The 24,636-nt window shown below is 37.6% G+C and overlaps 1 protein-coding gene across 1 annotated transcript in view; it reads left to right on the forward strand.

Moving 5' to 3' along the window:
- Positions 1-24,636, forward strand: part of Ddr (discoidin domain-containing receptor 2) — a 385,161-nt gene that overhangs the window by 340,063 nt on the left and 20,462 nt on the right. Inside the window, exons 13-16 of the mRNA XM_078185212.1 lie at positions 3,005-3,156; positions 8,305-8,618; positions 16,163-16,354; positions 23,165-23,257. Coding sequence (XP_078041338.1) covers positions 3,005-3,156; positions 8,305-8,618; positions 16,163-16,354; positions 23,165-23,257 — 751 coding nt within the window. The remainder of the gene's footprint in view (positions 1-3,004; positions 3,157-8,304; positions 8,619-16,162; positions 16,355-23,164; positions 23,258-24,636) is intronic.

Raw genomic sequence — 24,636 nt, forward strand, 5'->3', positions numbered from 1 at the left:
CGTTGTACACGCGCGCGACCGGTTCAAATCCGCCCGCGGAGACCCGGCAATTTTTATGATTTCCGTTTTACCCCGGCACTGCGCTCCGTTGCATGTTGGCCACCGACGAATCCGTGGTCAAGCATGTTGGCAAGAAGTTTCGTAAACTTGGAACGGCTTCGGCAGAAAAAAAAAAGAAACAATTTCAACTGTGGCGTGAGCTAAACGATTCTTCCGTCGACCTATAATCTGTATCGCGAGCTTCGACCAACTTCCACCGGGCTCTCCATCCTCGAGTCCAATTGAAAACCGGCACTTGGTTAAACACGAATACCGAAATACGCAGAATTCTAGTGTAATACTCTATAGCGATCGCTATAACTCGGATAGCCGATTACGCAATGCACAATGGTTTGAGAATTCGAGCTCTGTGACCCAAATTATTTTAGCTTGGTTGTTTCAAGGTTCCATTACGACAGGCAGTTAAATTCGAAAGTTATTATCATTAAGTTAAAGATATGTAATAATGTTTAAAACATCGAGTTGATCAGTATTATTGATTAAACAAAAATATTTATAAGCATGGTAAAAATCAAGTTTGTTATTTGGTAAAAATTAATTTAGACGCCAAGATTGCAAATGGTAACACACTTAATATTTTCCTCTTAACAGTTATTTAAGCTTTCTTATGAAAGCAGTTTAATGTTTACAATTCTTTATAGTTTTTAAAATACTCCTGAAGATTTTAGTTGTCGTAAAAAGTTGTTATGCTATTTGGATTAAAAAATTATTGCAACAAGATACAATGCTTTAAGTGCACCAGCTCATATAATACAGGGTGTCCCAAAAATCAATTCTAATTGGAAAATAAGGAGTTCCTGAGAGCAAGTTACTCTTTCCTTAGCGAAAGTGCAATTCGCGTCTTCGTTTACGTGTTATTAACGAAAAAGCAGTGACCAGTGGAAGATGAAATCGACTGACGGGTGGTCGAGGAGACGAAGACCAGTTTCGCTCGTTGGCTACCTCAACAAATCTCGACTCTCATTGGCCACTGTTAATGACTCGTAAACAAACTCTCGGATTGCATTTTTACTCAGGAAAAAATTGCATCAAATAACCTCAGGAACCACTTATTCCCCGATTGCGAGTGACTTTTGGAACACGCTGTACATACAAAGCCGTCATGAACTCCTTGCACTATGATTCTCTTCATGCTGTGTTAATTCGCATTTATTTGTTCTTAATACTTTCTTTATTAGGACTAGAGAATTCCTATTTCTTGTATTGTCCTTATTTACTTTCGTTTCTGTACTTTGTTAGCAGAAGAATTAAATTTGCTTCCGATTTGAAATAAATTACTAATATTCATATTTAGTAGATCATGCGTGAAATCTTTATCGCGAGTATGACTCGTTATTATAGCGTAAGGAGTTAAAACCTGTCTTTCTAATATTTCATAATTGATATATAAAGCGTTTAATTTTACTCTAAATTTTATAATTCTCTATTTTAAATGCCACATTCAAGAACGGAATCATCTAAAACGAGTAATAATTTTGATTTTGTTATAATAATTTTGATTGAATAGTTTACAGAATTCTCGGTTTATATGTTAAAAACATCAAACTTAAGAAATTGAATTTTGACCGCAGAAAGCGGGTTTACCAGGTCATTGTGCAAACGCTCCATTTGTCTCCGGCTTATATTCTCTACACCGCGAAAACGCTTTTTACTCGGCTCGCATTAACAATCGCCGCTTCCTTAAGCTAGTAGCGCAGCGTTTAGAAAGCATTCGCAATGCGAGCCGGGACCCGTCCGCACGGCGAGGAAAAGGTTTAATTGCAAACTCACGTGGCCTCTAATCGGCCGGTGCGATCGATGTCCCACAAAGATAAGGGAGAACTCGCTGGGAGACGCGCCAACGTGCGGCAATAAAACAAATCCGCGACGATAGAAAAAGCCGGCGGAAGCGCTTACTGGCAAAAAAGTTTTCGCGGTGCATGCAACGCTTGCACTGTGGACAATCCTTAAATGTGGGACGAAGGTGGAAAAAGGAATATAGATTCGATCGAAGATTTGCCGAGTCGTTTGACTCGTCGGTAGCTAATCTTAATTGTTGCTTTCATTTTTAAACTTCATTTTGAAGCTTCAGCATCAGATGACTATAATTAAGGCGGAAGAATGTTTGCTTGAATTCTTGTTATTAACACTGTTTTGTCTTCGCTTTGCTAGATTTTAGTAATCAAACATTTGTATTTGTATTAGTGTTAGTAGAATCAAACAGTTTTTTAAATATCATTCTTTGGTTTTATTGAACAAATTATTTTTGAATTTTTAAAGTTTTTCACATAGCGTATTATTTAGTGTCTTTCCCTACAGCATGAAATTAGTTGGTGTTTTTGATTTAGGAAATGTACAGAGCATATTATTTTACCAGAAATACTGGAATATGAATTTATAATACAAAAGTGAAAATTTTACAAAAGTGATTCGACATCTAATGGGTCATTATTGGCAGCAAGTAATTTTCAATTCAATCAATTGAAATGCAATCGAATCGTGATGTAGATTCTATAAGAGGTTGTAGGAAGGTAATACTGAAAAGATAATGCAAAGAAGCAAAAGTAGAACTCCATCTATTATTCTTTCCCCGAATGTAGCAGCACTTTGTTTAATCTAATTTCTATAAATTGAATAAATTGATGATTCAATCGAGTAAATTGAGTAACATCACTTTATTTAATTCAATATCTGTAAATTGACTAAATAGATGACGAGTAAAAATGCGCAAATTAAACATTAACAAATAGAGTAGCAGCAATTTCGTGTTCTTTGCCATCGAGTGCATCAAATTATGCGGGAAATTCGCGTGGATACGGTTTTGCCGAATAAGTTTTCGTCCGCGAAGCGTTAAAGATGGAGGACCGCGCGGCACGAGTCGCGATCGCGTTCCGTGCACGGTGGCCATCGTGTGTCTCTAACCTTGTCAAAAATTCTTTCTGCCTTTCACGGTATCACCGGACAGGGATCACGGAGGTGCAGCCGGTTATTCCGCTGGCGCTGAACACGGCGATCAATCTTGCCAGGCCAATTCCCCCGGCTCAAGAATATCCATCTAATCCGCCGCCCATACCACCGCCGCCGGAAAAGTATTACGCCAGTACGGAGATCTGCAAGGTGAGTATCAAAAATGTACGGCAGACATGCGATCCGTGACGATTAGTCCTTCTCGAGGCATTAATGCGGGCCACTTCGGGCCGCTCGGAACTGTGTCAAACACCACTTCGTGACTCTAGGATCTTACAACGCGATCGCAGCACGCGGCGAGCCACTTGAATCGTTTCCCTTTCGAGGGTTGCTGCCCCCGCGAGCTTATCCGACGGGCTCCTCTTAATTCCATGTTGTTTCGCTGCCACCGCTGTTCCGGCTTCTGCTTTAATTTCATTTTCGCTGAATTTTGTCCCGCCGTGATCCCGCGCTACGCGAAAATATAATTTTTACCTTACGCCGACCCGACACACCAGATACAGCTTATTGCGTACCTGCAACACCTACAGACAGATTCTAGTCATTTAGACCAGATTTGAAAAAGTTGTGCCGTTTTAAAAATGGAGATACAATTAATTCGTTTGTTGAAGATTGTTTCTCAAATTAATTCTTCAGAGTTCAACAGTTTAAGCGAATATTTATTGAAATAATCATTTATTCGAATAAAACAGTCGAATTCAGGTTGTAAGATTATTATTATTTCTATAATATTTGGTAATAATCTAATCCACTAAGCTGAACTTTTGCACGTACGTTTATACATGTTTGACGTAACAGTACAAATGATTACATGCGATTTTATTAAAAATTATGGTCGTTATTAATAAATAGGTCACGAAAATACTGTTCGATTAAATGCATCAAATTCGTGTTCTAGTCAGTTTAAAAAAAGCAAATGCCATCTGGTTTCATTCGTTTTTTGATTTCATAATCAAGTTCAAAGTTCAAGTAGTTCATTAAGTTCTTCGTTAAGTTCCTTAGTACATAGTTCAAAGTATGTAGAAGATTATGAGAAAATAATTCTTGAATGTCTGAACAACAATTAGAATTAAAACGATTTTGCAAGTGCTTCACTGTACACGACTATACAAATTGAATAATCAATAGCTAATCATAGTTGCAATAAAATAAAAATAAAAATTGCAATCTCAGCATCTTGAAATCCACTATTACAAAAAAATAGCCCTTATTCTTGGGAGGATTATGCACCGCTCGTATAACGCGATTTCGAGTTCGATGAATCGGTTTCATCGTCGCAGTGGAAACGCGGCTTTTCGCCGACGCGAACAGGATCAAAATCAATTTTTCCCACGCTCGGAATTTGCCGAGCGCCGTTCGTACACTTCGAACGAAGAATAATGAAGCATAATGGATGAAAAACATGGCATCCAGAGGGCACTATCAATCATAACTAATGCGAGACGTCCAACAGGAACGTCTTTCGTGGGCGCACGCAGATCACCGGGCGATACTGTAAAGGGTGTGTTTATTGATTACTTTAAGTTCCCGGTTGGCTTGCGCGTATTTTCATCTGATTACGACGTCGCTCCCCTTTAAGCTGTACATTGCTAATCGTCGCCGTATTTACCGAAGAAAGATCGTCCATGATTTTTCGACGTTCGCTTTCTAATTGCTCCCGAGGCCGAGGGTAACGTAAAAATAATTGAATGGAACGGGGCACTGATAACGGGTTCATGAATAATACGAACGCGGTAATTAAATACTCGGAGGATCCGTTCGAGTTAACGCGACGCTGCATTTGGCGGAGCCAAATGGACTCTACTGCAGCCTGGCTGCGTCTTGTAAAATGTAAAATGAATAGACTGTCGGGGGCGTCACGGCTTCGTCAGTTATAGCGACGAATTGTGACGTTATATGTGTAGTATATATTATTATTGTAAATTATATCGTAGAAAATTAGACGATATTGTACAATAGGATTACTACGAGAACATATAAATTCAACTTTCAACTTTGCACGAATTATTTCAACGCGTACATAGCCACAACTGTCTACTTGGTACAACTTTATACTAATGTCCTTCAACTTACTCTTAAAATTGTCTATCGGATGCCGAAATATTCCCGATATCGCATATGTGCGGACTGTATAAAATGTAGGACTGGAATTTAGCTCAGAAAACTTATTTATTTAGCCTGGTACTTTGTTACATCTTTCCTCAGAGGTCTAAGGTCCTCGAATTCTACAACTCTGATGTTCTAAAAAATGTTCCTTTATTTTAACAATAACTAATCAGCGAGTCTGTTTCAAAAAAGGCACCCTTCTTTTGCGCTTTAACGCGTTTTTTGGGAGGTTGCTGGTGCATGGAAGGTGGGAGCGACAGCAATAGCTTAACAATGGCGGGGAAATTCCTCCAGGTGTAATTTCGGCGTGCTCACTGTTATAAACTAATGTCGGACTTACCCTTCGGAATTTTCCCTTTTTTATGACACGTCTTGGCTATTTAGACCGAGAGAAGCGAAATCCTAAAGTTAACCTCTTGCACTATAATAACGAGTCAGACTCGTGAGAAAGATTTCATGCACGATCTAGTAAATATGAATATTATTAACCTCTTGCCGTATCATTTTCTTTATAGTTACAATGGTAAGCACCATTTTGGTTATAATAATTAATTAGGAGAAAAAGAAAATTTATATTTATTGTGTGTCTACATTTACTAGAGTGATTAAATATTGATTGCAAGGAAATAGAGATTTTTAATCCGATTTAAAAGAAAAGAATAACAGTAATATTTAACAGGATATTAATACAAATCTCCGTCACGAGTCTGACTCATTAAGATACCACAAGGGGTTAATTTATTTCAAATCGAAATCAGATTGAATTCTCCTATTATCAAAGTACAGAAGGGAAAGTAAATAATGACGATACTAGAAATAAGAATTATCTAATTTTATTAAAGAAAGTATTAAGAACGAATAAATGCTTTGTAAACCAATGTCGGAATTACTCTTCCGAACTTTTCCTTTTTTATGACACGTCTTGGCTATTGGGGTCGAGAGAAGCGAAATCCTAAAGTTAAGCAATAAAGTATGCGTTCTCTCGACTGCAGAATTAATTTAACCCCTTGCATTATGATTCCTTTTACGCTGCGTTTATTAGCATTTATTTATCCTTAATATTTTCCTCAATAGGGCTAGACAATTTTTGTTTCTTTTATTGTCTTTATGCACTTTGGTTTATAGACATTGATAACCGAAGAATTTATTTTAGAAGAAATTAACCCTTTGCACACGAAGCTACTTTAAGATTAGATCCAAAATTGCTATTTTAACCAGTTATAGTATAGTAATTAGTATAATCTGTGCATATGAGATTGAGTCTTGTAACTTGTAAAACTGTTACGCTTTTAACAGAAGGGTCTTCAATAATGTCAACATTATTTTGTTAATTATACAACAATTTTCATTGGCGCTTCAGATGCGCCACTCGAGTGCAAAGGGTTAATAATATTCATATTTAGTAGATCTTGCATGAAATCTGTAACACGAGTTAGACTCGTTATTATAATGCAAAGGGGTTAAGTCTAAATTGCATACCAGCTGTTAGCAAAAAATCCTAACCTCACAAATAGCCGGCTAGGCACGTCCGTGTCATGAAGAATATTAGTGCTGGCCACTAACACGGACACGTTCAGAAAGTATAACTAAAGTTATCGTACAACAAGAAATAAAATCCTCTCGTTATTTCTCTTTACTACGAAGATCAGTAAATTCCTTCTTATTGGTCAAGTCATCTATCAGCATTTCACAAGTTCCTACAAGTTCCAGGAGGAAGAGTAATTGATACCGTTGTCGCTCAACTTATCCCCATTTTCTTAGCAAGACCATTAAGCTCCTAATGAAAAACTTCCACAATTTTTCATAGATATACTTTCAAATGTCGCCTCTTTCAGAACATCGAACATTTTCGCAACCCATTAATATCCTAAATTTTGAAAAGCTTCTCGAGACGAATTTAATATAGTTTTGAAACAAGTTGCACTTATGAAGGAATGACTACTTCATTGCTGGCCGCTGATTTCTTCTTATTCGTATTTAAATTTTTTTAAATGATTCTTTGAATGTCTTAACCACTTAGCTGCGACAATTTATTTTGGAGATTTTTGTTATGCGTTTTATCGATTACAATGAGTATAGTTTTGTAGACAGTGGTTCTAGAATTATTCTAAACTGTGCGAAATTTATGAATATGTTTTATAAGTATTTTAAACTGGATCGTAGGAGAAGTATTTTTCTTGTAAGATGTAAAATTGCCATTTCCTTGTGTATACTCGTCGTACGCAGATAATAGGTTAAGAGATTCAAGATGAATGAAAATTTCTTTAACACGATAGATTCGTTGCAGATTGCATCACATAGGCTCTGATATAACGATAGAGTTATATATATATATATATATATCAGAAAACATTAATAAATGTAGTAATATATTTAACAATAAGTTCGTTTAAATTAGGAAATTATAGACTAGGATAGTTAACAGAAAAGTATCGAAACTGAGGACACGACTACTTAACTACTCTTAGACTTCTTAAGGCGATCTTCGTTGTTTAAACTGTTACCATCGCAAAGACGAATGGCGTTCGCTCTCTTTGATGTCGTGTCTCTTGGTCCCTACAATGTCCTAAAAGCTATATTGTCCTTAGAATTTAACGCTCGCCTTACATTTACAGTACTACATAAATATATGTTACAACGCGTAGAATGAATAAAACGAGAATTCTCATTTCCTGTCACTAATAAGAGTATTATATTATACCAATAATGCATGACATAAAACCTAAATGTATATCCTCGTACACGTATAAAAAGACCGCGTTGAACATAACCTATCAGAAGCGTACGAAAACTCTTTTCTAACACACAGACCTGATAATACAGTCATTGAAATCAATTTAAGAATCTTTCATTAAAACACCCAGCACCATAGTTTGACAAAGAGTAATGTTAAAACAATATAAGCCTTGAAAAGTTCTTTGAAAATATTTCTAGCGATTTAATATCTCGGTTTTTGAAACGAGTAATACGCAATTGTTTGCAGAAAAAAGCGAAACAAGGTGTACGAAAACCATCTAAGGATCTTCCGCGCACACATTTCCGACCGCGAGGATTAAATATTAATTCCGTCTGTAGAACCGCTGGGAGATTGCGCGAAATGAGGAGGGAGATAAGGAATAACGTTCCTTGTCGGTGCGTTTGGAAATATTTTCGGCTTTTCCGTTTCATCGGCGCATTTGCCTTTTATTACAGAATTCTCTGCCGCCGTTGCCGCCGTCCCCCACGCCGAGCACGCCACCGCCAATGAGCGCGAAAGCCTCCAGTAGCATGACAAGCTACAGTCCCGAGGATATGCTTACGGAGGAGGAAGACGAGGTGCCCGAGTGCATCTTAGACTTCCCTCGGGAGAAGCTCAACATCGTTGAAAACCTCGGCTGCGGATACTTCGGCGACGTTCACATTTGCGAGGTCGACAGGTTTCCTGGATACGACGAAGTTTTCCGGAACACCAGCAGCGACCTCGTGATCGTTAAGTCCCTGAGACCCGGATCCTCGGATGCGCTTAGGTGAGGATTCTGTATTATCATCAACTGCCTCCGCGCCGCGTATTAACCCGAAATTTGTCGACATTAAGCAAATAATCGCGGAAGTCGAACGAGTTCCGTGGCAACCGAGAATCCCAGGGGTTCTCTCGCTTACAATATTTCGATAAACTGTCGATCGTGCGTTACACAGGGTAGTGGTGAACCATGTAACATCGACAGTCCTTTTGCTTTTAACCCATAAGTATTATTACCGGTCACTGAGAACGTTCATAATTACATATTTCTCTGCGGTGAGAATATATAAGGTTACCCTATATAGACTATAGCATTTTTTTTTTAAATAAAAGCAAACTATTTGGAATTTTATTGATTCCTTTATTTAATTATCAAGTAGCATATATGGCAATTATATGTAAAAGATAATAATTGTCAAATGATCACCGCGACTATGTTAACCGACATTACATCGAATATCGAAATTTTCAATAACATTTTCGCGTATATAGACGTTTAATTCATCAATTTCATTTCCAAGGTCATTTTCCAAATTGTAAATTAACGGAAACTGTACTGTTTTAAAATTCGACGACCGAGATCGAAAGAGAATTTTTAAAGAGAAAAATATGGGACAGCTTGATGTATTAAATGCATATTTATTTAAAGCTATTTTTATTCGGTATATTTTATGACCGTTCTCGGTACATATTTTCTTTCGTTTCCATTACAGCGAGTGTTTGAATAAAATTTGACAAAACATACCTCGCACAGTACATATTTAATATCCTGGATATTGTACAAGTTCAGGTAAAATGATATAACTATTTCAATTTTGTATTAATGTTACACTGGTTCCTACCTGAAAAAGGTATTTTAGTTGTCACTGAAAACGAGGATTTGTTTTCGTAACATATTTAGAATTCTAAAAAGAAAAGCTATCAAAAGATTTTATTCTTCTTCAGTATTATTTTTAAACAATGAATTAATACTAACCGTACCGAGCGTTAACAGTGACTCATATGTGTTGCTTTATAAAATTTCCAAGACATAATTTGTTTCAAATTTTTACAAGTTCTATATTAATATATGTTATAAGATCTAATATTTGCCAGTCATATCATTATTGCGATGTCATTATCAATCCAAAGAACGATACTAAAATTTTGAAAACAAAATTAGTTGAAAACACAATTGTACTAAATTACAAAGCAATTATAACAATGTAGTAAAAATCATTCCTGTGATTTTCGTATGAAAATAGAAAACAATTGCAGATTTATTTAGCGATATACAAAATTAGATTAATTATGAACGAATATATTTTTATCGAGAAAATACATTCGACAGGTCACGACACTAAAAGCTTCGAGTCTAAGATACCAACCGCGTCCGAAATTTTCGGCGCAGCTAATTACGCTGGACGGGGGACGTTTATATATTTTAATCTATATAATACATTTATTATATATTAATCGGACCGACCGCGCGGAGCGCGCTTGAAAAAGGCAGCGGGGCACACGGGGTCAAGCCATCCAGATAATCAATTACTGTTTCGAATAAAACTTCCGTACCGTTTCGATCCTCTTTTTTTCCGTCGGCGACGGAGCCGGGAAAAATTTGACGCGAAATCAATATTGGCATTAGACGTTCGAACTTTCCAGTTCGTTATTGCCTCGTGATTCGCAGGCAGTTTAAATAATTCCCCGGAGAGTTTAGCCGGTTTCAAAGGATATCTAGGTCGAATTGGAAGCTCGATACAGTCAATTACGGGTACTGCCGGGGCAATCGTAGGTACACGGTATCGGTGTTGCGTCGTTAAGGCCCGTGTCGGGAAAAATAATAGCGTCGCGCGCGCGCGCGGCCCCCTCGGAGTTATTCGATTATAACTGCAGTCGCCGGCCGTTTAAACACCTTTTGCATTATCGCGTCCGGGCAAATTAATGCGTCGAGCGTGTTATTATATTCGAAATCACTTTGCGCCACATTATCGAATTATCCCGTTAACGTGCCGCTCTAGATATAATCGATTGGGATAATTTTCTATCGATGTCCTATATTTCCATTATTTCCCTTCTATGCTTTCGTTCGCCAACCTTCACCTCCCACCTCTCCCTACCTTCGCGCCGTTCTAACGATCGTAATAAATGAATCGAGGGTAACACTCTGCAATCGGCCGCTGTAATTCGCCGGCGTTATTCTATAACTGGGTCGCTTATCTCTTTGCGCTCGAAACCATTTTAACTTTAATTTTAAAATAATTTTTCTGACATGTAGCATTTCCATTTTATATGACAAAAATTGAATCTTGTAACTCATGCAACAACAGTTATAATTTTAATAATTTTTGAAATCTAATTTATCATAATGTAAACATTTTTTTTTTAACGTGCTGTCACAATTTTAACGGTGTCTCAGAGTCACTGCTCGAGCGCAAACTTTTCCGGCTACCGTGCGCAGGTTCAACACCTGGTTTACGAACATTTCTTGTATTCCTATTAATTTGGACAAACATCAAATTGACGAGTATAGGAAAACGTAATTTCTGTGAAAAAGTGATTAATTCAATTTAGAAATAATTTGGTTTCAGGATATTATTTGACAAAATTTGCGCATACAATATTAACGGACTCAATTTACACGAACTCGTATTTTATTCATAGTCATTTGTTATTTCATAAAAACTTGCTATATTATCTGTAATTATCAATAATCGTATATAATAATAAAACAAATTCATTGAGATCCATTCTTGTGGTGGACATTAATTCTTTAATTTTAGATTTGTTATAAACTATTTTTTAGCCATTTAAATAAACATGCAAGCATGTACCATGGATGGTACACGTGACACGAAATGTGTTAACCCTTTGCACTCGAAGGCATTTCAACTGGAAATCTGAAGTAATTTCTTTGGCTTATAGTATTTCCATATTATATAAAAAAGTATATTTTATGTACATGTAATTGATTCTTGTCATTCGTAATAACATGACATAACCTTAACAATTCTTTAAACGCAAACTTTGTTATCGCAACGCGATAGAACAATTTTGTGGTGCCTCACAGTCACCATTCGAGTGCAAAGGATTAATATTCTTTGTTCTGGCGCACAGTGGAAAAAGAATGAGATACAACGGTCAACAATCAATTTATCGGTGTTTCGATAAAAGTAAAATCGTTCAAAGTTAAATTATTAGAAAGGAAATTAAAACTAAAACAATATTATCTTTTCTCTTTTTCTTTGTGACTGATTCATACAGCTTTGGCTTTCTAAACTAGTTAAATGGTACATCACATAAAAACGAATATTTTTCGTAAAAAGTTCTCGGTATTCATCAGTGGTAAACATACCTCTCTTAATTAAACAGGTGGTTTTACTTTTCTGAAAACACTAAAAAGTTTATTTTTGGCCGCTGTATCTCGGTTTTTACCAACTGTGCGGCGTGATGATATTAGTATCTACCTGCTGATTAATTTTACTTTGATACCGGGAAGATAAATTCGTTAAGAAGACCGATTTATTTATTACAATTAACCCTGGAATCACAAACGAGTATTGAGAGTTAGGTTAAGAAAGATCTGAAACGTAGGAAAGAAGTAAAAAAGTTTTAAAGTTGAAATTTGTAAATTTAGTATATTTTGGTACATTATACCAAATATTTGGAACGTGAATTCCACGTTGCACACGGTTATGGTAAAGTTATTTCAAGGATTATGGTTAAAGTTATGTCAATTATGTCGATAATCAAGCGACGAGGAAGGAAGTTATGAATATAACTCAAATTATTTATAATTCTTGACCTTTAAACATTTTACATATATTAAAATTTACAAATATAATTTAGTTTTCGCCAGAATTACAATTTAACCCTTTGTACTCGAGTGGTGACTCTGAGGCACCACTAAAATTGTTACGGCACGTTTCATAATAATTTTTATATTATGAAAAATTAGATTTCAAAAATGACTAAAAATATATCTGTTATTGCATGAGTCACAAGATTCAATTTCATATGCATAAAATATATTTTGTCATATAAAATGGAAATGCTGTATGTCAGAAAAGTTATTTTAGAATTACAGTTAAAATAGCTTCGAGTGTAAAGAGTTAAATATCGAACTGTAACATAATTTGACGCATGACGGGTACAATCGTCATAACACAAAATTCTGCCACATCTCCATGACGGACATAGTCGTCGAACACACTTAACTGGTTAAAAGAAAGTGGTAAAAGTATACCTTGAGAAGAATTTATACATTTGTCTGTGAAGAGCTTGATCGAAATCATTTCCAACGAAACAAGACGCTTTTCCGCGAGTGGGTACTCAAGTGCGAGGGCAACGAGCCAATTCTCGTGCGACTACGCTTCTTCGATTTGTGTATACCGATGTCCATAAAGTGGCGGCCGAAGCCAAGGAAGCAAAACCGGATGTACATGATAAAGCGTGGTGTCCCGGGGACGAGCAGGCTGCGCGTTATCGCCGCGCCGGCACAGTGAACGGATGATCCGGGTAGACAGGATCGGGGATTACAGGTTCCTCCGCTCGGCGGAACGTCGGCGCGGGACGTGCACCGTCGACGAGAAGATGACGGGATGCTAAAGCCCCGAAAGAACAATCGTTTCCACCCGGCGTTTTTCTATTTTTCAAATTTTTCTCAACACTTTCGATAGCGACGATTTCAGAAACGCCGTGGACGACCGCGTCGATCGTTCGCGCTCGCGCTCTTTTCGCTCGCTTTGATACGTTTTTCCGCGAAATCGGCGAAATTCTCGTTAACGCGCGACCCCGTATGGAAATCCGATGATTATCGCGGCGCGGGCACGCGAAGCGTGCTCGCCGAGCGAGCAGCCGACAACTCGAAGAATACCGGATTTCGAGTTCACGGTGGGACGCCTTTGCTTGTGTGCTCGGCGCCCCCGTGCCACGGCAGCCGACCGGTGCCGCTAATTGCGCCCTTCATTAATTGATATCCTTCGTGACAAAAGCTCGTTCGCGAATTTCGCGTGGTTACGCGGTGTCAAAACAATATTACAAATTACGGCTCGAATTACAGATTCGTTCCCTCGACTCCGCGCGACAGCACTACGCGGGAAACTTTGACTTGCCGCACGGTCAAACGTGAAACGACAGTGTCGTGTCGAACGCGAGAGTCTCGCAGGGAAAGTTTCCGTTCCGGGAATTTCAATTTCTCGGACTGGAAAAATCGGAGGGCACTTGCCGCCTCTCGTAATCGTAGTTTTAATAATAACTTTTGAGTTTCGTTAATTTTAACTTGCCCGTCTTGCCTCAATTACAAGACAAGCAAGGGATGTGTTTGTTTTTTATTTGATAGGGCGATTTTTTTCTTCTCTATTCTCTCGAGCTTTTCCACTTTATTTAATTATCTTTGTTGCTGATTTTTACTGGTAGTTGTTTTCTTATTTTATGCTATTTTTGTGACATATTGTCGTATACTTTTTAATACAGAAACTTTGAATTGTGGCATATGAGATTTACGTATTTATCAGAAAAAGCATTGTGAAAATCGATTATAAGCTCGAGGAAATTATGCAATTTGAAATATTAATAATACGAAACGTTAATGATCAGAAGTTTAACCAACAATATCTCTGAAGTAAAAACATGTAACATGCGGCGTTCTTCCTTGCTGCCATAAAATTTGGAATTGAAGATAACACGACAGTATTTTCAAAGTTTTTAAGTATTTTTATAATCTTATAATTGATATATTTATTCACGTCACATATATTAACTGTGCAATCTATATTTAGTAATATAATCAGATATATTAACTACACGATCTATACTTATTAATATAATCAGATATATTAACTACACGATTTATATTTATTAATGTAATCAGATATATTAACTACACGATCCAGTATTAGAGATTTTTCATCATTTTTCCACCGGGCTTTGAGTTTTTCTTCGACGTTCCGCCCGTTTGGCATATAAACAAATTACGGAGGGTCAGATCTGGCAAAGCTTTACACGATCATAATTTCCTCCGCTCCAGCGGAAAGTTTTATTTCGTTTTCCTTTTCCCGAAACTCTTGCGTTGATCTCCAGAGACGCGCATTTTCCCGTTTGCACACCGAGCACAAGCGCAGTTACAGACGCGAACTCCTTTGCCCTTAAAATTGCTCGTCGCAATAAAGTTTCGTAATTAAAAGCCTACTATACACAGGAAACCGAATGTTATATTTTTCAAAAAATTATAATATAAAATATTAGAACGTTAGAAACTATTAAACAAGCAACCAACTTTTAGGACGATGGCGAAAGCTGAGAAACTTAATTTCAAGATAACGTTTGTTTTTAATTATTTGGTGCCATTTATTGCAAATTTATGAAATCAAAATTATTCACATATTTGGTTACTCTGTAGAGATTGTTTAAACAATTACTCATCACTATACTCATCAATTTCCGAGATATTTTTGAAAGATATTCAAGATTGTTTGTTTTTAATTATTTAGCGCCTTTTATTGTAAATTCAAAGAATTCACTCACATATTTGGTTATTCTGTAGAGATTGTTTAAACAATTACTCATCCTTTTACTTATCATTTTGCGAGATATTTTCAGCAGATCTTAAAGATAACGCATTGTTTGTTTTTAATTATTTGGTACTACAGAAAATGATAAGAAGCAAAATGATGATTTGCAACTATCCCTCGATGGCTACAAATTCATATAAATCGAATATTATTATTAATATCTTACTCTGTTCCAAACGTATACTATATAGTATAAAGGTTCCTAAGTGCTGTTAGGTAACATCCACAATTCCGTGGAACGCAAAGGATTAATAATTTCTACAATTGTTTCAATCTTTCCAGTTTCCGGTACAAACCTCGACCCCATAAACGGGCACGTGCTCTCATATTGTGATTACTTCCACAATAGTTAAATGTCAACTTTTCCCGAACGCTTTGTTGCTAACTATTACGTCGATTGCTGCAAAGTAAAACTGCACAGGATGCGTTCGCTGGTCAATCGATTCAACGGACGTCGGGGTTCAGAAATAAGCAGTCATCGGGGGGCCTCAGGAGCATCGAGCTTGCTCTTATCCGGATCATAAATATTAGACAAGCGAAACACAACAGGAGAGCTCTATTAAACATGAAGCTCGGAAGCGTTCTTGAAACGATAATCTCGGTAGTTGTTATCCGTTGGTCGCGCGTTACGTAACTTCAGCCTGCTACAATCCCTCTCTTATCCTTCCGTTTTTTTCTCGTTCGTCGGCCCTCATCCTTCTCCGCCTCTCTCGCTGCTTGCCGTTTTCGTTAGAGTGCGAAAAGGAGAGAAAGGGAGAGAGAAAGATAGAGGGATAGAGATAGAGAGAGAGAGAGAAAGATAGTTAGCGAGAGAGAGAGAGAGAGAGAGAGAGAGAAACAGACGAACAAGCCCTCGAGGAACAATGATGCGATGCCCAGACAAAGTACTCGCATTATTTCGAGTATACGTATATACGCGTGCCCGTATTCAATAGTAAGCTGGCCGGCAGGCTATCCGACTATAAAGATATTACTTCCGAGTGTCCCGTGTATTTTCCAGGATAGAATTTCAACAGGAGGCAAAAAGACTGGCACGGCTGGCCGATCGGAATGTCGCGCGACTACTCGGTGCCAGCCTTGAAGACGACCCCATGTGCATCGTATCGGAAAACGGCGAGCACGGGGATTTGAATCAATATTTGCAGAGCCACATCGCTGAAACGTCGATCGTGCACACTGCTAAGACCCTCAGGTACGACTAATTATTGTGCATCTACGCAATGTACGCACAAACAAATTTTAATATCGATCGGCAGACTACGATCAGGATTAAATTCGCCGATAAGGATTACCGTTCGGCTCTCGAGTTGGCCGTGGGAAAATTTCGATTGTGCGAATGGCAAACTGGACATATTGGATGATACAGTTTCTCGATTATATTGCATTCGCAACTTATTTGTCAATGATTTTTTAGAGAAAGATTTTGTTACAGATTTTGCACTCAATGTTCTTGTAAATCGTATTCGCATTTTGCAGTACAAATTAATCCTTTTGTAGATCATATTTATCTTTACGAACTCTAAATTAATGCTTTTGTAAATTGTATATTATTTCCAAATCTAAAACAATATTTTGAAAACAATAATCACGTGCTTGTAACGGTTTCTAATAAAGCTTATATTTCAGTTAAAAATTGAATGACAGTTTATAAATATTTATTCAAAATTGATGGCGATTAATTACCTGTAATTTATTATTATTATTTTGTAATGAATTATTTAAAATTCGTATTAAATTTAAAAATCAAATGGCATTTTATAAATAATTTATACAGAATATTCATTGATACAAAATGTAAAATTTGAATGAAAAATGGACAATTTTGATTTGTCAAGTCATTAGTTCTATTTACAAATAGGTGAATTAGATCTATGAAAGAATTAATTTTCAATGCAATTCTTATATCAACATTACTCTGACTATAATCTTAATTGGTTTGAAAATAATGAAATTGAAATGAACTATAATTAAAATTTACTTATTGTTAATTGTAGATTTCTGGTAGAGTACATTAAGAGTACAGTCAGAGTACATTAAAAGCAATCATGAGTTCGCAATAATTTGTTCTATAATCTGTGTTGGAAAAGTTGCAAAACAGCATTTTCCATTTCACAGAATACAATCTAACATTCTATTAAAATTTGCTATAATCCTTACAGGCCTGAATTTTACGTGATCAATGTAAAATCCGTCACAATATCAATTTCGAAGCAACAAGTGCCCGAAAGTGTTCAGATCTTGAATTATTACGAACCAATTGCTCCACGAAATTCAATCGTTTAGCTATACCGTATTTATGATTTATGCAACGTACAATCGAAGTTCAACCACCCTTTATTTATTTAATTAACATTTTGTCCAACAGGCCTCTCTGTTTCTCGCATTTAGAAATATCTTCGTGTAATGCACAAAATTGAATATTTGCAGAATTGACGAATACTTTTAAATAAACAGTTATTTTTAACAGAAATATTGTCATGCAGATGGATCGAATTAAGCTCATTAACCCCTTGCACCATGTGACAATATTTATCAAATCGTGGACGAAATGTTCGTCGCACGAATCAAACTCGTTATTATAGTGCAGTGGGTTGGAGACAAGAATGACGATGTGCACGATGATGGTTTCAAGTGCGAGAAACCAAGGAGATAAAATCGGCGCGGGCGAAATAATATTTTAATTAACGAACTCCGTTTGCTCGCGATTCGAAAAAAAAATTGTCGCGATTCGAATAAAAAAATTGTCGCAATTCGAATAAAAAGATTGTCGCGATTCGAGAAAAAAATTGTCGCGCTTCGAATAAATAACCTTTTTACCCGATAATCGTGGCAGGCAATTTTCCGGCGAACGTTCGCCGGTGTTCGCGGCTCCCTCCCCCCCGCTCTCGGGGCAAATTAGTTTCATATATTACAATGTGTCAGTTAACCATGCTGTCGGATGATGCTTGACTTTTTAATCATTCGGCCAGCAGCGGGGGAGCCGTGTACACTCCGCGCTGTAACCCGCGCGTGTGTCCAATCGCGAAAATGAAACAACGGCGATTTTTCTTGTCGCTCCATCATGCGCGTGACGAATGATATTCCAGCTAACGATGGCTCCCGTCCGAGAACAATGAACCCAATTTTTCGATTTTATCGTTGCGAGGTACGTCAGTTCCAATCACGTTCGAGGCGCGGCGTTGGAAATGCGGCGTGTCCGCGAATCAGTCGAAAGTGCTCGAAATACGAGAAATCGGCTGAAAATGAAAGGTGAACGACAGAGAAGATCATCGGTGCTGATGACAGCTGTCGGCGTGCCGTGTTTTTCCCGCGCGACTCGTTTTTCCCTCCTACCGCTACCATCAAGAGAAACGATCGCTCTTTATCTTCGCCGGCATTGATCATGCACCACGAATCACCGATTCAGCCGAGCTACAACCGGGCTCTACCTCTTGTATCGGATGTAACTTGCAGCGGATGCTTGCAACCAGATTACCAGAACGTTACTGCGAATTCCCTTTTTCCGCGGACTACCTTTTGCGAATGAACCTCTTGCGCTATATTAACGAGTCAGATAAAGATTTCATAAAAGATCTACTAAATATGAATATTATTAATTTCTTCTAAATCGAGATTAAATTGTAGGCTTCTGTTATCAAAGTCGAGAAACGGAAGTAAATAAAGACAATAGAAGAAACTAAAATTATCTGGTCCTATTAAAGACAATATTAACCCTTTCGCTCCGTGCGCCGCATATATGCGGCATCCAAATGATGTGTATACGGGTGCCATCCTATATTACTTATAATTTTGTATTTTAATAATTTCATATTTTAACAATTTTGTATTTGAATAATTTTGTATTTGAATAACTTTGTATTTGAATAGTTTTGTATTTGAATAACTTTATATTTGAATCATTTTGTATTTGAAAATTTAGTAGATCCTTTAACATTAAAAATGTAGATATACTTGTTACATTAGAGCAATGATTGTTTTATTCGGCACAGTTGTTATTTAAAACTAAGAGAAACGTATATACAGAAATCACACGCACTGTGCATATTTCTAGCTCGAGCTTTCGTTCAGCGACAGTACTTCTTCAGACAACGCTGGCGTAGCGAAAGGGTTAAGGACAAATCAGTGCTAATCAACGCAGCAGGAAAAGAATCGTAGCGCAAGGAGTTAAAGCAGAGGAAAACTATCATGGCTGTCCACGCGGTCCACATTGTCAAAATAAAATAAGGACGAGATTGTTTCGGTTTTGTTGGATATTTTCAAAAATTTGTTCGCTCCCATTGCGCGATTCATTAGCAACATTCGAAGTAAAAATGTTCAATGACATACGCGTTCTCTTTATTAAATTTAACGAAGTACACGCATCTCTTTCTCCGAGCATAATACCTCGTGCATTGGCACAATGCGCGGGATTCGCATGAGCGCGTTTAAAAATGACAAGATTCTGATGGCTAATGATTCAAACCACGAATCAGAGCTACGTAGAAATAACTTATAGAATGGATAAATTGTATTATTGACAATTGAAGTTCTGCTGTAATTTCACACGAAATTAATTGGTTCTTCGTCGCGTCGCTTATGATTTGATCTTTTCCTCGTATTGTTATTTATTAATTTATTCCACAGTTATTTTTTAGATTCACACAAGTTTGTATTACACATTCAAAACGATTAACTTAATCACAACTTCTAATCTTAATTACAGAAATTCTAATTACAGCTTCTTCACTTTCATATAAATATTTTGCTTCTGACATTATTTATTATTGTACAAATTCCAAAATCAAATAAGCATAATCCAATCTAAAGAATAAAATAAACGATATATAAAACAACTTTTTTTACAGCAGATGACCGATTTATTCTGAGCAATATTTTTTTTTATTTAAAGTAATATTTACAATCAATTACCTTGTGGCATCAGTAAATTTATTCGCGGTGTACTGTAACTCAAGGATTAACTTATATGGTTACATCAGGTAGTGCATTGTTCTATAATATTTTGAGTTTAACACGTTCACGCCGGCGTGACCCACAGGTGGATCACACTTGATTGTTCCGTGTGGCGGCGTGACCCACTTGTGGGTCATGCGTTTTCAGAAAATTAGTCGTTAAAAAAATAAGTTGACTTTATTTTTTCTCAACATTACATATAAAAATTGAGTATTATAAACATTAACATTCAATATTTTAAATTAATAACAATTATTTATTTATATCTATGATAAGGTAGATAATTTTATCTATCTTGCGATGCAAGAAATGTGCGCTCAAAAAAACACTATGTCAGAACTGTTCCAATTTCGCATGTAGTGGAATCAAATTTTATTCTCTCGTTACCGATATTTAAACATTCGAGTAAACGCAAGCGCACGATAAATATAAAATTCCTTTCTCTTCTAAGAAATTAACGCGATCAAACAAATTCTATTGGAAATAGGTGTTTTAATATATTTAAACTGAGGTATAGTTTTAGAAAGGAACTTTATTTCACGGCGCGTGAGGAAGCTCTTTTCTCTATGGATGGTTTACAGCGACTGACCGTGGCTTTTTTGGAACCCCAAAAAGAAAACACGGGTCCCCTCGTAAATCGAGACTGCTATGCTTGTTCCCCACAAGTCCAAGCATTTATACGAGGTGTATATTTTTCTATCTTAATTTCCATCGCTTCTAAGAACGTTCTAATCACATTAATTCTAATCACAGTAATTGTAAAGCCTAAAGGGGTTAAGCCTATCGTTTTTAACGACAAAGATCATCGTTTGGCGCGATATTATCAGTAAAAACCGTTCCATTTCATAGCGGATCGATCCGGGTCGTAGCCGGCAGGCATCAAACAAATCAATTCTGCAACAGACAGAATTAGATTCCGTGTTCCCGGCGTCGAGTTCAAGTTACTTGATTCTGTCAATTAAAGCACCAACACAAACGAAACAGTTACCATCCCGGTTCGGGCGTGCCAGGATCATTGCGCCGTGGGACGGTCGCGCGCGTGGCTGGTGGCGCTTCGCGGAACGCGGTCTCGAGATTCCTAAAGCGTTTTCCGATCCATATTTCCGCCGATGGGTTTTCAACCGGAGCCGGGGCTCCGTCAACGACGCCGAAAATCACCCGTCGACAACGATAAATTTTCCAGCGACGTTCCGTCCGCCGGAAACATTACTCCCTGCTGTTACATAAACGCACACTAATTGAAATTTCGTGTTGCGCGCGGAATGCCTGTTCGCGGCAAAAATCGCCGGCCAATATTCCGCGAAGGAAAACAATGAAAACTGTCGGCCCGGTGTGTGCGGGCGTTTTTTTCGTTCCCGGCAGAGTGGGGCGAGAGAGAGAGAGGGAGGGGGGGGGGGAGAGAGAAAAAGGGAATTTCGCTGGATCCGAATGAAATATATCGGTGCTCTTCATGAACACCGGCGTTCAACAATATTTACGCAGGTTCCGTTGACGTGGCTATCCCGCGGCCAAATAAATCTGTTCCACCGCGTAATCCGCTTACGAAAATGTTAACCAAAGGAGAATCCGTCCCGTTGTTCGGAAGGCTGTCTTTCTTGTTGCGTCGCCGTCCGCGGTTCCTCCGGGTTACCGTCTCTAAAGCATCACGAAATAACTCAAACGCGTTCAAATTTCAACTGGTTCGTTTGTATTGGACTCGACGATGCGGTTCAAACTTTTAAACAATTCGAATTTGACATAAAATCTGATATTTTACTTTACAAATCTTTGCCATATAGGATGATCTTTGTTATTGAATGTGAAGGAGGAGCATTATTTTATGTTTAATATTAGAGAAAATATTAAACGTGTTATGATTTTCTTCTATTAAATTTCAATAAAAAGTCTTTCTATTTTTTCTTTCTTACATTTTTTTTTATTATGCTTTGTACAGTCGAGATACTGTAGCTAGTTAAATATCATTCAGGATTGACTTTTATAAAAGAGTATGTTAAATTTAAAACGATCAAACTCATAATTATTAAATCATTAAATTTTCCAAAGAATAAATTAAATTTGATAACAAATTGCGTATGTGTATACTGAATATGTAATTACTTAATTATAAAATCATTTTAAAGCTTGCCCCTTTTTAGTGTATTAAAATTATACATTATACTTAAAGCAACGTATGAATTAAATTAATTTCCTAAAAAGTAACTGAATATAAATAAAGTCGCATTACAAACTAAATATTAATAATTATTACATGGCATAAATAGTTATATCGAATCAGTTCCTTCATTTTAGAGACTAGCAAAACGATATTCTCAATTTAATTAACCCTGACACAAAAGGTAAAAAAAAAAACAGCGAATTTGTTTCTATTTATAGCGACACTTTGCATATTCGTAAAGAAACAAAATCTTGGCAACGGCATTAAATAAACGTTAACTACGTTAATATCAAGCCAAACTTTTTGTCCCGGAGTGTATTTCGAACAAAGAGATCGAATTAATCCGGGCAGCATTTAGAAAAAAAGCGTTCCTGTTTCGCGGAACTAGAAGCGCGTATACACGTGCACGCGCGTACCCTGTAAACGGTGATTTGTCCTGTACCGACAATGCCCAGGAATAATGGTGTCGCGAGCGATTCTAGCCGAAAAAGGGCCCATTGGCGATCGTTTCGAATGGAAGCGAACGGGGGAAAAAAACCCCGTAGAGGCGGATAGAAAGGGAGAAGGTAGGAGAGAAAGACCCATCGAAGTTTATTTCTATGGTGAAGGGAGGCCGTGCGCGCGCGGGCAGAACGATCGATCTCCGTCGGGCTTTTGTTGTTAATGCAAATGGTCGGTCGACGTGCGTCCGACTGTACTTTAAAGCGTCGTCATTTGCGGTATTGCGAGCCGATGCAAACGACCGGTCGTGTACATAACGCGATACGTACACGCGGAGCCCGCGTGGCCCACACACAGACACGCCGCGCGCGGCGTAGTTTCGAGGAGCAAACTTCAAGATGGAACCGCCCCCCCCCCCCCCCCTCAACCCACCTACCACCGTTCTTCGTGTTGCAGTTTCGGCACGCTGGTTTACATGGCCGCGCAAATAGCATCCGGCATGAAACACCTCGAGGAAATGGACTTCGTGCATCGGGATCTCGCCACAAGGTAACGACAGACAGTCTCTCATAGATTACTTTAAGGCAAACTTCGGCGATCAGTCATTCGTTCGACGATACCCCTCGGTCCCGGGGTCTTTACGCTCTTCGCGGCGACGGCGGGGGCCCCGCCGCGTGACGAGACGGTGGAACGCGTTTTCTCCGGGGGGAGTGCAAAACAACCGGCGAACTGATACGGTTCGCGGCTCCTGTTCGAAGTCGACAAGACGATTTTAACATCCCCGGCTCGGAACTTCGGATCCGAAGATAGATATCCGTATCTGTCGTGGTGGCGGTGCCGGGTTTCGTGGGAAAGCGATGTCGGTTTCCCGGGTCATTAATTCTATTTGCCATGATGCCGCGCTGGTCTATTCAAGGGTATCGAGCTGGAGTCGTCAAACGGAAGTCATTCTTCGGAATTAGGGTAAGGAGGCAGCTACGGACGATTTAAAAGCTGTTTTCCTGTTTCGGTTGTTCAAGCGTCTCGGGAGTTTAACCCTGCGATTATTCGACGCTTCGACTGGCACAATCTAAACAATTGCGATTCAACGGTGTTATTTGTAATTCGAAATTCAGGGGTTTTTATTTCGTTCAGTTGAAATTGGAAAGTAAAGTTGCGCGATATTAGTTACCTACTTTTGTTACACTTTGACGCGTTGCTAATTTTCTTAATGGAAAGAGGAAATTATAGTACGTTCACATTGAAATTGCTTTTTAAATCTGGGTAAATAATTCTGTTATCTACGTATGGATGAGGCGATTGTCAATTTGTTAATGTACCTTAATGTTAAAGTTGAGTATTGCGTCTGGGATTTTATAATAAATCAATTTCTATCAACTTAGAGATTTACGAAGCATTTTCAGACCGAATAATTAATAAAAAAGAATATATACAGTTTGGTCTACTTAAATAGTTAATTTTATTTCATATTCACTGCTAATTCATAATGATGATAATTATTATTTGTTACACAGTTAGGATACGTTTTCTGTTACTTTATGTAAATCTTCATTTTCATAAAATGTTTTCTAATTGTTATATCGACATTATGACGTGAGAAAAATTACTTGTTCGAGCTAGAACATTTTTGTTTCTTCTAATTGTCTTTATGTGTTAGAAACAAAATACAATATTGTGTACCTAGATATACTAAAATATTGATAACTTGAGAACAAAATGTTATTTCGACTTCAAAAAACGGAGTAATGTTCATATTTAACACTTGAACGAGCGTGCTAAGAATCTAAAAAAATATATAACATCATAGTATTTCATTTAATTAAATGAAAATTATATTAAAATAGAGCAATTATAAAAATTTGAAACGTCTTAATTTAAGACAAGGAGATCTCCTTGGTTGGTTGTCTGAATATTAACAAATTATTACT

Source organism: Augochlora pura, chromosome 7, assembly GCF_028453695.1.
Source record: "Augochlora pura isolate Apur16 chromosome 7, APUR_v2.2.1, whole genome shotgun sequence".
Lineage (NCBI taxonomy): Eukaryota > Metazoa > Arthropoda > Insecta > Hymenoptera > Halictidae > Augochlora > Augochlora pura.